The sequence below is a fragment of the Bos mutus genome, chromosome 13 (assembly GCF_027580195.1).
Source record: "Bos mutus isolate GX-2022 chromosome 13, NWIPB_WYAK_1.1, whole genome shotgun sequence".
NCBI classification, from domain to species: Eukaryota; Metazoa; Chordata; class Mammalia; order Artiodactyla; family Bovidae; genus Bos; species Bos mutus.
This window is the reverse complement of record NC_091629.1, coordinates 48,702,138-48,715,099: the sequence shown is the minus strand read 5'-3', so window position 1 is coordinate 48,715,099 and position 12,962 is coordinate 48,702,138. Positions and strand designations below refer to the sequence as shown.

At 42.8% G+C, this 12,962-nt stretch overlaps 1 protein-coding gene across 2 annotated transcripts in view; it reads left to right on the top strand.

Annotated features, from left to right (window-relative positions):
* Positions 1–8,478: 8,478 nt before the first annotated feature.
* The window catches only part of TRPC4AP (transient receptor potential cation channel subfamily C member 4 associated protein), a 69,549-nt gene continuing 65,065 nt past the window's right edge, over positions 8,479–12,962 (top strand). Inside the window, exon 1 of one of the 2 annotated variants that reach the window (XM_070381635.1) lies at positions 8,479–8,865. In XM_070381635.1, coding sequence (XP_070237736.1) covers positions 8,698–8,865 — 168 coding nt within the window. In that variant the 5' untranslated portion in view covers positions 8,479–8,697. The remainder of the gene's footprint in view (positions 8,866–12,962) is intronic. The other variant, XM_070381634.1, reaches the window with a different exon arrangement.

The following is a 12,962-nucleotide window of genomic DNA, read 5'->3' as shown; positions in this document are numbered from 1 at the left end:
TAGTCCGTAGTAACCACAGGGTTTTGATCTATTGCCTGTAGCTTCCAAGGCGTTTCCCTCTGTTATATCTTCTTCACTGGGACGACCCAGAGGGATGGTATGGGGAAGGAGGAGGGAGGAGGGTTCAGGATGGGGAACACATGTATACCTGTGGCGGATTCATTTTGATATTTGGCAAAACTAGTACAATTATGTAAAGTTTAAAAATTAAAAAAAAAACCAAAACAAACATTTTCACTAAAAAAAAAAAAAAAAAAAAGAACCTGCCTACCAATACAGGAGAAAGAGACGCGAGTTTGATCCCTGATTTGGGAAGATCCTCTGGAGGAGGAAATGGCAACCCACTCCAGTATCCTTGTCTGGAGAATCCCATGGACAGAAGAGCCTGGCAGGCTACAGTCCATAGGGTCACAAAGAAGTGGACACAACTGCAGCAACTTTGCATGCTCAACTTGGCCAGGTGATTCTGATGTAAGCTCACGTTTCAGAAGCAGGGTATTTGATGTCCCCATCATTGTTGCAAGAAATCGATGAAACTTTATTAATGCAAGGAGCTCAAATTAAATGAAATAAAATTAGAGATTTTCATTGCCCCTTATCTCTTATTGTTGGTATTAATGTTATGCTGGCCTCACAATAACAGTCGGGGAATATTACTTCTTTATCTGGCTTTTGGAAGAAATTATATATTACTGGTATTATTTCTTCCTTAAAAGGTTGGTAGATTTCAGAGCCATTTGGGACTGAATTTGTGTGTGTGTGTGGGGCGGGGGGAGGTTTTTAAATTATAGATTCAATTTCTTTAATAGTTATGGGATTATTCCAATTTTCTACTACTTCTTGAGTCCATTTAGCTATAGATTTTTTTCCTAGAAATTTTATTCCATCTAAATTTTCAAATGTCTAGGCATAAAATTGTAATTATATCCTTTTAAGAGTTTCTGAATGCTGAAGAATCTCAATTTTTGACACTAATTCCTGGTGGGAATCTATTCTGTTTTCTTCATAGGGGCTCTTCTAATTTGATTGATTGCTTTCTAGGATTGCAGCACAACAGTCTGGGACTTCTTTTCCTTGTACTGAAGCTTTAAAAAAATAAACAGAAAAATGATGGTTATATAAGATGTAAATATTGGAGAAAGATGAGATATGGGTGTAAGGGTGTTAGTACTATTCTTGGAACTCTTTTGTAAATCTAAAATTATTCCAAATTAAAAAAAATTTTTTAAAGAACAAAAAAATGGTATTAATCATCCACTATTCATCATTTCACTCAAGGACTTTGGGCTGTGTTTGAGACTCGAATTCACCACAAGTCAAATTTGTCGCCTGTCAAGAAGTTCCCAAGAATTACGGAAAAGACTCAGAGGCAGTGGCTTTTACTTAGATTTTTTTTTCTTTCTTTTCAAAAGAGACCTTTTCTTTTTTTAATTCTTTCCAAAACAGAGTTTCAGAAAGGGATAATTATACAATTGCAGGAAATAAGGTTTTGAATGTCTTTTGAACTATATGTATGTTAGGAGGAGGGGAAGTAATCTTGTTACTTTATCCTTCTGTCAGATGCAGTCTACCAGGAAGTTGAAAGAAACCACGAGAACTAAGTATAGAACAATACTAAAAATGTTGGTGAGCAAGGATTAGGTTGTGAGAGTCTAACCAGAAATGCTTCCGGAGTTCTGCAAAGAGTAGGAACTTAGTCTTAAAGAAAATGTGGGATTTGCAGGAGTTGGGTCTTCTCATCCTTAGTAGGACAGGAGGTCTCTAAGGATCCAAGTCTGCCTGGAACATGGAGGGGATGTGGAAGAATGGTGGGAATCAGGGTGCGGTGTGTGTGTTACTCAGTTGTGTCAGACTCTTTGTAAGAATGATGGGAATCAGGGGTGTGTGTCTATGTGTGTGTTACTTGCTCAGTTGTGTCTGACTCTTTGCAACCCCATGGACTGCAGCCCACCAGGCTCCCATGTCCATGGAACTCTCCAAGCAAGAATAATGGAGTGGGTTGCTATTTCCTTATCTTCCCAACCCAGGGATGGAACCCGGGTCTCCCGCATTGCAGGCAGATTCTTTACCAGCTGAGCCACAAGGGAAGCCCCTTTGACAACAGAGGAAAGGTTAATTACTATCATCCTAGGGAAAAGGTTGGGCTTCCCAGGTGGCTCAGTGGTAAAGAATCCACCTGCCAATGCAGGAGATGTGGGTTTGATCTCTAGGTTGCAAAGATCCCCTGGGGAAGAAAATGGCAACCCATTCCAGTATTCTTGCCTGGGAAATCCCATAGACAGAGGAGCCTGGCAGGCTACAATCCACAGGGTCTCAAAAGAGTCAGACACGACTTAGCAATTAAAACAAGTTGGTGGGGGGAACAAGATAGCTTCAGTCTTGAGGCCACATATTACTTACTAATTACAAAAGGAAAAAATGTACCTTTCCAATAAGACACTTGGCAAATACCACTTAGGCCAAGAGTTCAACCTTGGCATCATTAATAATGGGATAAATTTATATTATTTCATCCTGATGTGAAGCAGTGAGAAAGATACCATCAACTATATAGTATTATTGCTAGAAAATCTGAACCCTAACCTAATCAAGAAATTCAGATAGTAGGGCATTCAGCAAAATTGGCCCAGACCCTTAAAAACTGTCAGTATCATGTAGACAGAACAGATGAAAGGACTCTTAGACATTAAAAGACACTAAAGAGACATGATATTCAAAAACAAGGCATGATCCTTGATTGAATCCTGTTGGGGGGGTGGGGGGGAAGACTCTATAGGACATCTTGGGGGCAATTGCAGACAATTGAATAGAAGGTGATATTATATAACATTAAATTTCTTAGATGTGATGGTATCATAGTTATTAGAAGCAGGTCCGTATTCTTGGGAGATAATATGCTAAAGTATTGAGGTATAGTATCATGATATCTGTAATTTACTTTCAAATGGTTTGGGAACAAATTTGATGTTTATGTGTGTGTGTATATATATATATATATGCAAATAGAGAAAAATAAAGATAAAATAATGTTAAAATGGATGAGTTTAAGCAAGGATATCTGAGTATTCGTAGTATTATTCTTTCAACTTGTCTGAAGATTTGAAAATTTCCCCCAAAAAACTGGAGGGAAAATAAAATATTGCAAATAAACTGCTTGGCCAATGATAAATGCCCCCCCGCCCCGAAAAAGAAAAGGGTGGGTCTTACATAAGCATATAAGCTCCATGAGGGCAGAGACTTTGTTTCTTTTATTTAGCACTGTATCCCGAGCGCCTGGCAAGTGAAACCGTACCCAACAAACATTTTTGAAACAAATCCTTGAAAAGTTGTACATTAGAAATGTAATGTGTAAAATATAATCATTGGAAATAACAGCAAAGGACGATATATGAACAGCTGTTTCTATGGTCTGAATATAATTGTACCAGTTGCTTTGATTAAAATGACTTTTCTATGTTGAAAAATTTTTTAAATTGCCCAGAAAATCCATCTGCCCAGTTGGGTAACTCATTTATAAGAAGTTATAGTCTCTGAGTAGTATCAGCATGTTTGGTTAAACCATTTGGGATTAATATGGGGGAAAAATTAGCCTATGAAGAAGCTTAAGTTTTTCTAACTGTGACCCCAATATCAATAACCTCAGATATGCAGATGACACCACCCTTATGGCAGAAAGTGAAGAGGAACTCAAAAGCCTCTTGATGAAAGTGAAAGTGGAGAGTGAAAAAGTTGGCTTAAAGCTCAACATTCAGAAAACGAAGATCATGGCATCCGGTCCCACCACTTCATGGGAAATAGATGGGGAAAAAGTGTCAGACTTTATTTTTTTGGGCTCCAAAATCACTACAGATAGTGACTGCAGCCATGAAATTAAAAGACGCTTACTCCTTGGAAGGAAAGTTATGACCAACCTGGATAGCATATTCAAAACCAGAGACATTACTTTGCCAACAAAGGTTCGTCTAGTCAAGGCTATGGTTTTTCCTGTGGTCATGTATGGATGTGAGAGTTGGACTGTGAAGAAGGCTGAGTGCCGAAGAATTGATGCTTCTGAACTGTGGTGTTGGAGAAGACTCTTGAGAGTCCCTTGGACTGCAAGGAGATCCAACCAGTCCATTCTGAAGGAGATCAGCCCTGGGATTTCTTTGGAAGGAATGATGCTAAAGCTGAAACTCCAGTACTTTGGCCACCTCACGTGAAGAGTTGACTCACTGGAAAAGACCCTGATGCTGGGAGGGATTGGGGGCAGGAGGAGAAGGGGACGACAGAGGATGAGATGGCTGGATGGCATCACTGACTCGATGGACGTGAGTCTGAGTCAACTCAGGGAGTTGGTGATGCACAGGGAGGCCTGGCATGCTGCGATTCATGGGGACTGATCTAATCTGATCTGAGGCTCTTTTGGGAGGGGTCCTACGCCCTCTGGTGGTGAAGGACACTCATTTGGTTTCCATGGAAAAGGCCGGCAGAAAAGAGAAGTGGGAGTGCCTTCACCCAGAGGCTTCTGGAAACCTGGGGATTCAATCCCTGGGTTGGGAAGATTCCCCTGGAGGAGGAAATGACAACACACTCCAGTACTCTTGCCTGGAAGATTTCCATGGACTAAGGAGCCTGGTAGGCTACAGTTTATGGGGTTCTCAAAGAGCTGTACCCGATTGAGCGACTTCTCTTTAACTTTCTGGAAACCTATCTCATTTCCTAGTTGGTAGTGACCTTGGGACTGAACTTGAAGTGATCATTTTTGACTCAGTGAATAGATAGATCTGGGGAATGCCTGGGCCAGGATGGGCTGAGGAACGTACAAATTTAGGAATGGACAGTGACATTTGTGGTTGGGTGTTCACATTTGTGAACATTCTCCAGTGTTCTTGCCTGGAGAATCCCAGGGATAGGGGAGCCTGGTGGGCTGCCGTCTATGGGGTCGCACAGAGTCGGACACAACTGAAGCGACTTAGCAGCAGCAGCAGCACAGCTGAGATGGGAAGACTTGCCTCCAGCATGATGAGTGCCAAGGGAAACCTGAAGGGCCATTTGAACTGTAAGATCTGTCAGGATCCTGTCTCCCAGTTGTGACAAAGATGAGAGAGTATAGTCCACCATACCTATTGGGTTGTTTGGTTTTCCTTGATTTTTGTAGGTGTTAACGCATCTGTTCATTAATTTACTGAGCCAATAAGTCAGGAAGCAACAGTTAGAACTGGACATGGAACAACAGACTGGTTCCAAATAGGAAAAGGACTATGTCAAGGCTGTATATTGTCACCCTACTTATTTAACTTCTATGCAGAGTACATCATGAGAAAAGCTGGGCTAGAGGAAGCACAGGAGAAGGCAATGGCACCCCACTCCAGTACTCTTGCCTGGAAAATCCCATGGACGGAGGAGCCTGGTAGGCTGCAGTCCATGGGGTCGCTAGGAGTCGAGACTGAGCGACTTCACTTTCACTTTTCACTTTCAGGCATTGGAAAAGGAAATGGCAACCCACTCCAGTGTTCTTGCCTGGAGAATCCCAGGGACAGGGGAGCCTGCTGGGCTACCATCTCTGGGGTCTCACAGAGTCGGACACGACTGAAGTGACTTAGCAGCAGCAGCAGCAGCAGAGGAAGTACAAGCTGGAATCAAGATTGCTGGGAGAAATATCAATAATCTCAGATATGCAGATGACACCACCCTTATGGCAGAAAGTGAAGAAGAACTAAAGAGCCTCTTGATAAAATTGAAAGAGGAGAGTGAAAAAGTTGGCTTAAAGCTCAACATTCAGAAAACTAAGATCATGGCATCCGGTCCCATCACTTCATGGCAAATAGATGGGGAAACAGTGGAAATAGTGGCTGACTTTATTTTTCTGGGTTCCAAAATCACTGCAGATGGTGACTGCAGCCATGAAATTAAAAGACGCTTACTCCTTGGAAGGGAAGTTATGACCAACCTAAACAGCATATTAAAAAGCAGAGACATTACCTTGCCAAAAAAGTAATGTCTAGTCAAGGCTATGGTTTTTCCAGTAGTCATGTATGGATGTGAGAGTTGGACTATAGAGAAAGCTGAGTGCTGAAGAATTGATGCTTTTGAACTGTGATGTTGGAGAAGACTCTTGAGAGAGTCCCTTGGACTGCAAGGAGATCCAACCAGTCCATCCTAAAGGAGATCAGTCCTGAGTGTTCATTGGAATGACTGATGTTGAAGCTGAAACTCCAATACTTTGGCCACCTGATGCGAAGAGCTGACTCATTGGAAAAGACCCTGATGCTGGGAAAGATTGAGGGCAGGAGGAGAAGGGGACGACATAGGGTGAGATGGTTGGATGGCATCACTGACTCAATGGACATGGGTTTGGGCAGACTCTGGGAGTTGATGATGGACAGGGAGGCCTGAGGCCTGGTATGCTGCGGTTCATGGGGTCGCAAAGAGTCGGACACGACTGAGCGAATGAACTGAACTGAATAACGCATCTGTTCATTAATTTACTGAGCCAATAAACATATTTGACCACCTACTATGTGTCAAGTTCTATTCTATGTGCTGGGGATATAAATGCAGCAATGAACAAAGACCCAGATTATCCTCTAGGCAGGGGGAGGGGTGCAGAAAGAAAACCATGTTAGGTCAAACAAAGCAGGTAATAAGATGGAGAGCGTAAGTAAGGAGTGTGAGTGCTGTTTTTATATGGATGGTAGGGAAGGTCTCTCCTTGAATAGAAACCTGGAGTGCATGAGAAAGCAAACCATTCAGAAAGCTTCCTGGGGATGAGAAGTTCCTCACACATTCTGGATACTGACTGTTTCCCAGAATATTCCTTGCCTTTTATGGTTGTTTATGCTGTCTTATGGGGCTTCCCTGGTGGCTCAGACAGTAAAGAATCTGCCTGCAATGCGGGAGACCTGAGTTCAATCCCCAGGTTGGGAAGATCCCCTGGAGAAGGAAATGGCAACCCACTCCAGTATTCTTGCCTGGAGAATCCCATGGACAGAGGAGCCTGGCAGGCTACAGTCCAAAGGGTCGAAAAGAGTTGGACAGGAATGAGTGACTAACACTACAGTGTCTTATACAGAAAGCTTTAATGTTGCTACGGTCAAACTTGTCAATCTTTTCCTCTTCGTGACTTCTGGGTTTTATGATTGAGAAGAACTTTCCTACTCCCAAATCATAAAAGTAGTCCCATAGATTCACTTCTACTGTTTTTATACTTTGATTTTTAACATATATAATTTACATATCATAAATTTATGAGGTATAATTTACATACAATAAAACTCGCCCACTTTGAGTCTAATTATTTGTAGCCAACTTATGGTTGTATAACCATTAGCACAATCCAGCTTTAAAACTGTACTTTGATTTTGTTACATACCACTTTTAGTATGTCTGAGATTCATTTTAGCTTTTGGTGTAAAGTTCAACACCTAACTTTTTTTTTTCTTTCCCCATTGATTTGAAATGTCTCCCTTACCACATGTTAAATTTCCATGTATACCGGAATCTGATCTTGATCTCTTTGTTTCAGGGGTCACAAATAGGGTTTTATTTGGCCCTTGGGGTTTTCAAAATTGGGTAATTTCACATAAAAATTCAGACTTTTGGCCTTTCTGGAAAAAACCAGACGATTTAGCAACAACCTGCTGAAGGCGAGTAGAGCTCACTCCCTGCAGATGGGAATGAGGACGACGACCACAATCCCAGTTTACCAGAAACAGCCTCTTTATATGCCTACTGTCCTGTTGTAATTAATAGCACTTTTTCATTCTTAACAATGTTCTGGTTTGGGCAGTAAATTATGAGTTACAACCTCCACCATTCCTTATTGCACTACACCCACCATTCCTCTTTCATTTATGTTATTAATACAAGACCCCTTCCCAGAATGAAAAAAGGCAAGGAGACACCACGATCCTACCACAGAAGTTTGCCAAAAGCATGATTATGTGGGCTCAGAGTAGAGTAAGAACATACTGGTGGGGAGAAATCAGGTCAAGTTTCCTCTGACAGTGAATATGATGTCACAATTTACCAACCATTTTCCCTTCCATTATTTCATTTAACTTCACAGCAACCTACCAAGTTACACAACTTACCCTACTGTGCGTCTGAGTAGGGATGTGCTGTCTTCCCCTGTAACTCGCATTCCAAAACAGGGACCTAGTTATCTTCTCTGCTCACCACTGCTTTTCCAGGGACCGCTCGGTGCTGGGCGCAGAGCTGGCTCCAAGGAACTATGTATTGGCTGAATAGGCTCCCAGGAACTATTGATTGAATGAACTCGGGAAAATGAAGCTCAGGGAGGTCCGTGGCGAGTCTCAGCAGAAAGAAGCAGGTGGGAATCAGAACAGGCGGCCTGGTCCTGGTCTGGAACCCAAGATCTTTTCCTAGTCATTTGACTGTAACCTCCCCAAATTGGCAAGAAATGGGAGACTGCGCACGCAGGGACTTGTCTTCGACCTCGAGGGACCTCAGTGAAATGCTGGACCGAGGGGCCAGAAGGACAAGTGGCGCAAGAAACCACTCATCGCTCGCTCTCATCTGCCCGCTTGCGAACAAGACTACATTTCCCGGCAGACCCCGCGGCACGCACAGCCCCTGCCACGCGGCCTGCGCCTCCGCCGTCGGCCCACTGGGGGCGCTGCGGCGACCCCTCTGCCGCCCCGTAGAAATCTCCGCGGCCCCGGGGCCGCTTGCTTCCTGTTTGTAGGACGAGGAGACATGGCGGCGGCGCCGGCGGCTGCTGGGTCTGGGGCCGGCCGAGGGCGACGGGCGGCGGCAACGGTGGCGGCCTGGGGCGGATGGGGCGGCCGGCCGCGGCCGGGTAACATTCTGCTGCAGCTGCGGCAGGGCCAGCTGACCGGCCGGGGCTTGGCCCGGGCCGTGCAGGTATGAAGCCGGCCCGGAGGGGCGGGGCGGGGTGGACCGGGCGGGAGCTGGCGGGGGGCCGGGGAAGAGGCCTTCCAGGCCGCCGCAGTACGGGCCTGACCCCTCTTGGCCGGTCGCTGGGCCTCTCTGTAGGCTGTCCCGACGCTGTCAGCCGCGGCGGAGCAGTGGGCAGCGGCAGGCTAGAGGCTCCGGGTTAGGGGCCGAGCCGGGCTGGGCTGCATCGGGCACTGATGGCGTGTACGAGTCCTGGGCCCAGCTCCTGGATCCTCCCTTCCTTGCGCCACGTCTGCACGTCTGGGGGACCCTGGGCGAGTTTGCTTTAGCCTCTACGGGCCGCGAGTTTCTCCTTGATGAACTGGGCGGTGGGTCATCATTGCAGCCACCAAACGGTTCCCCAGTCATCATAAATGTCATTATCTCGGAGAGGCCTTTCCTTGACATAACCCCTCCCCCCCTTCTAAAGTAGGTCCCCATTGTTATTCAGTTACAGCCCAGAATTCGTTTCGTTCACATTACTTTCTTAGTCTCTAATTACGTATTTCTTTGTTGTCTACTCTTTTTCTCGCCTGTATCTTACATTAGGCTGAGCTCCAACGGGTGCAGGGACTGTATCTGTGTTGCGTGTGTAAAGCGTCATGGTTAACAGCTAGGGTTCCGGAGTCAGGCCTGGATTCAGAACCCTGCTGTCTCTTGGTTGGGCAAGTTTACCTTTCTGTGCCTCAGTTTCCTCATTTGTAAAATGAAGATGATTATTAGTAACCAACCTGTTAAGGTGTTGTGAGGATCAAAGACAATTGTGTAAAGCGTTAAGTAAGTTTCTGGTGCATAGTAAAAAGCTGAAGGGTAATCAGTTAATATTAATGCAGTACTTGTTATCTAGCTTACGCTACGTGCCTATTATATGATTAGTTTTGGGTTTTTTTTTTTTTTTTTTTTTAATGAATGAAGGACACTGTTTTAGGGTAAATCAGGATGAATAAGACCAAGGTTGCTTGCTCCTCCCCTTCCCCCTCACCTTGTTCCCAGAACTTACCTTGTAAACACCCCTGTAAAACATTAGCTTAACTTAAGGACAGCTTTTACATAAAGAAACTTTTAAGTATGTACAGGAAACTAATAAAGTGATTGGTGGAGTGGGAATTGGGTAGATGAGGGAGAGAATGAGAGTGAGATTTTTCATAGTAACTTAGTTTTGAGGCATTTTAATATTATATGGTTAAAAGGACATATGTATATGTGTGTTTGTATAGGGTTACAGATGAAGAAGCAGTTCTGGGTGAGCAGTATTTTCCTTGCCATAAGATAACCATAGATGAGCAACTTTTTTCCCTTTGCATTCTTCTCTATCTGCCTTAAGATCCTGGAAATACTTGCTCTGTCCTTTAACCCAAAGACTCTTACTGACCTGAGTAGGTAGGAACGGGCAGAAAGGGAACTTAACTCACCTTTATTGAGTACATACTTTGGATCAAGCATTGTGCAAGTTATACAGTGTCTTTGTTTCATTCTCAAGTCTTTTGAATCAAGTGTCAGGACTCATCTCTTAACACCGATGAACAAACAGGCTCAGAAAGATTAGGTAATTTGCTCCTAAGCGGTCTTCTTGATAATCTTCTGTGTTCTGAGAGCAATAGAGAGCCACCAGAGTTCTTTAACTTAATGAATGAAAGAAAATTAAGTTCTTTACATTTATTTGTACCCAATGCTGGATGACTTGGAATGGAAGGAGACTGGAGAAACTCATCGGATAGAAGGTACTGGAATGTTCTTGAGCCCCATTTATAATCTGTGGTAATAATTGATTACCACATTAATTACCACCATTAGTATGGTAATCAAGTTGCATACAGACAGGTGTGGGAGCTATTTCAGAGGTTGAGACTGCGGTTCCTTCCCAAAACTATAGTGAAGATAAAGTGGGAATCTTCATCTTTCAAATGTGTCACTTCTTAGTAACTTTGTTTGATCTCTTCCTTGTTCCACTCCTTTTCCTCCCCCACGTTGCAGAGCAAATGAGTTCCTCACAGGTATTTCCATGACACAGTGAGTATATTCTCTTATGGCCTGTGGAATACTTGGAAAGACCAGGTTAAAATTTTCTTCTTTGCGTTTTAAACACATAATGAATGTAAAGTTTACCAACTCATTCATTTTTAAGTGTGCAGTCAGTAAGTATTCATATTGTTGTGAAGCAGATCTCCAGAATTTTTTCATCTTGTATATCTGAAACTTGAGCCATTAAACTACTCTTTTTCCCTTCTCACAGCCCCTGGTAACCACCGTTCTTCTACTTTCTGTTTCCATGAATTTGATTACGTTAAATTCCTCATATAAGTGGAATCATGCATTGTTTGTCTTTTTGTGCCTGGCATATTTAACTTAGCACAATGTCCTCAAGGTTCATCTGTGTTGTAGCATGTAGCAGGAATTCCTTGGGAAAAACCAGATTTTGAAGTAAGATGGACCTGTATTGAACCCTAGTTCTGTCATTTACTGCTAGGTTATATTATGTAACCTCTCTTAACCTCAGTTTCGTTATTTCTAAAATGGCAATGGTAACATCTTCTTAGTGCTATTGGGGGAGGAGTAAGTAGAATAATATATCTAAAAAGCTTGCCCAGTGTATGGCATATAGTAGATGCTCAGTAAATAGTTGTTATCAGCTCATAGATCTGAGACTGGGCCTCTTGAAAGACTGTGTTTTATTTTTTTATGTGTCTGCAGAGCCTGAAACAGCACCAGTCATTTGATCCTCAGGACTCAGGAAATTGTTTGACTTGAAATACTGTATCTGAGGGCTTTGTCTTTCTCGGGGCTGTCTCTTTGTATATCCCACACAGTCCCATGGCTTTAAAGAGTTCTGGAGTCAGATTACTTAGATTTGAATCCCAGCTCTGGTACATACTTGCTGTGTGTCTTTGAACAAGTAGTTTAATCTCTTTTTGCCTCAGTTTCTTCATTTATAAAATAGAGATAATCATGGGCTCTAGCTTGGTAAGGCTGTGGTAAGGACCAAGAGCATTTATACATGTAAAGCACTTAAAATGGTGTCTAAAATATAGTAGTCACGCTATAAAGATTAGCAAGTATTGTTTTTAGCAAAACTATATTCTGATAGATCCTAAATCTGTATTTCCATCCTGGTTCCCCCCTTTAGCTCCAGTTGGATATATCCAAATACTTTCTCAGCATCTCCACACAGACATCTAATGGGCACCTCAAAAACTTAATATGGCAAATACAGCCCACCAAACCTGATCTTCCTCAAGTCCCAAATGGAACTTGGGAGGAGCCTGGGAGAAGACTCCGGGCTGAATGATTTAAAATGGGGCTTTCCTAGTTGGATTTTAGTGTGCCTTATTTTCATCTCTCCCTTTCAGTTTGTCCTCTGTCAGGTAATAAAATATGCTGGTATGATGCTTTAGTGTTTACAGAGCCTGTCCAGATTTATCAGCACATTTGATCCCTAAAACAAATCAGATCTTATAATCCTTTGCCTAAAACCCTCCAGTGGCAGTTGGTATCAAATGCAGTTTCCTTCCCTGGGGTGCACAGGACCCTGCATGGTCAGTGGGAATTGCGGGAAAGTGATAGACTAGGCAAGGCAACTCAACAGGTCATGACCCACAACACCTAAAGATACCACTTCAGTTTGGAAATCTAATGATAGGCTGGCTTATGGCATCCTGTTCTGTTTCCCAAATTCCAGTCATCACTTCCTTTGTGATTATTGGTATATCTAACTTCTACCTGGGTGTTATTTACTTCATATGTATCTTTTTAGATTGACCCCTCTTTTTTTTTTCTAATTTTCAATTGGTACTGTCTCTTTCAGCCTTGTTCTAAGCATTAACATTTGAAACCTAGAGGTTCAAATCAAATACTGTCCTCTTTGCCTGTCAAGGATAATTTGATATTGAAAACCCCCCAGTAGGATAAATTCTTTTAAAAATATGGATAATATTTAAACAGGTTTTTATATTCACAAACCATAAAATTCACTTTTAATTATATTAAAACATAACAGATCCCATTAAAGTGGATGCAAGCATTCATTGGTTAATATTAGCAGAATCTAACAATGTCTTTTATCTTCA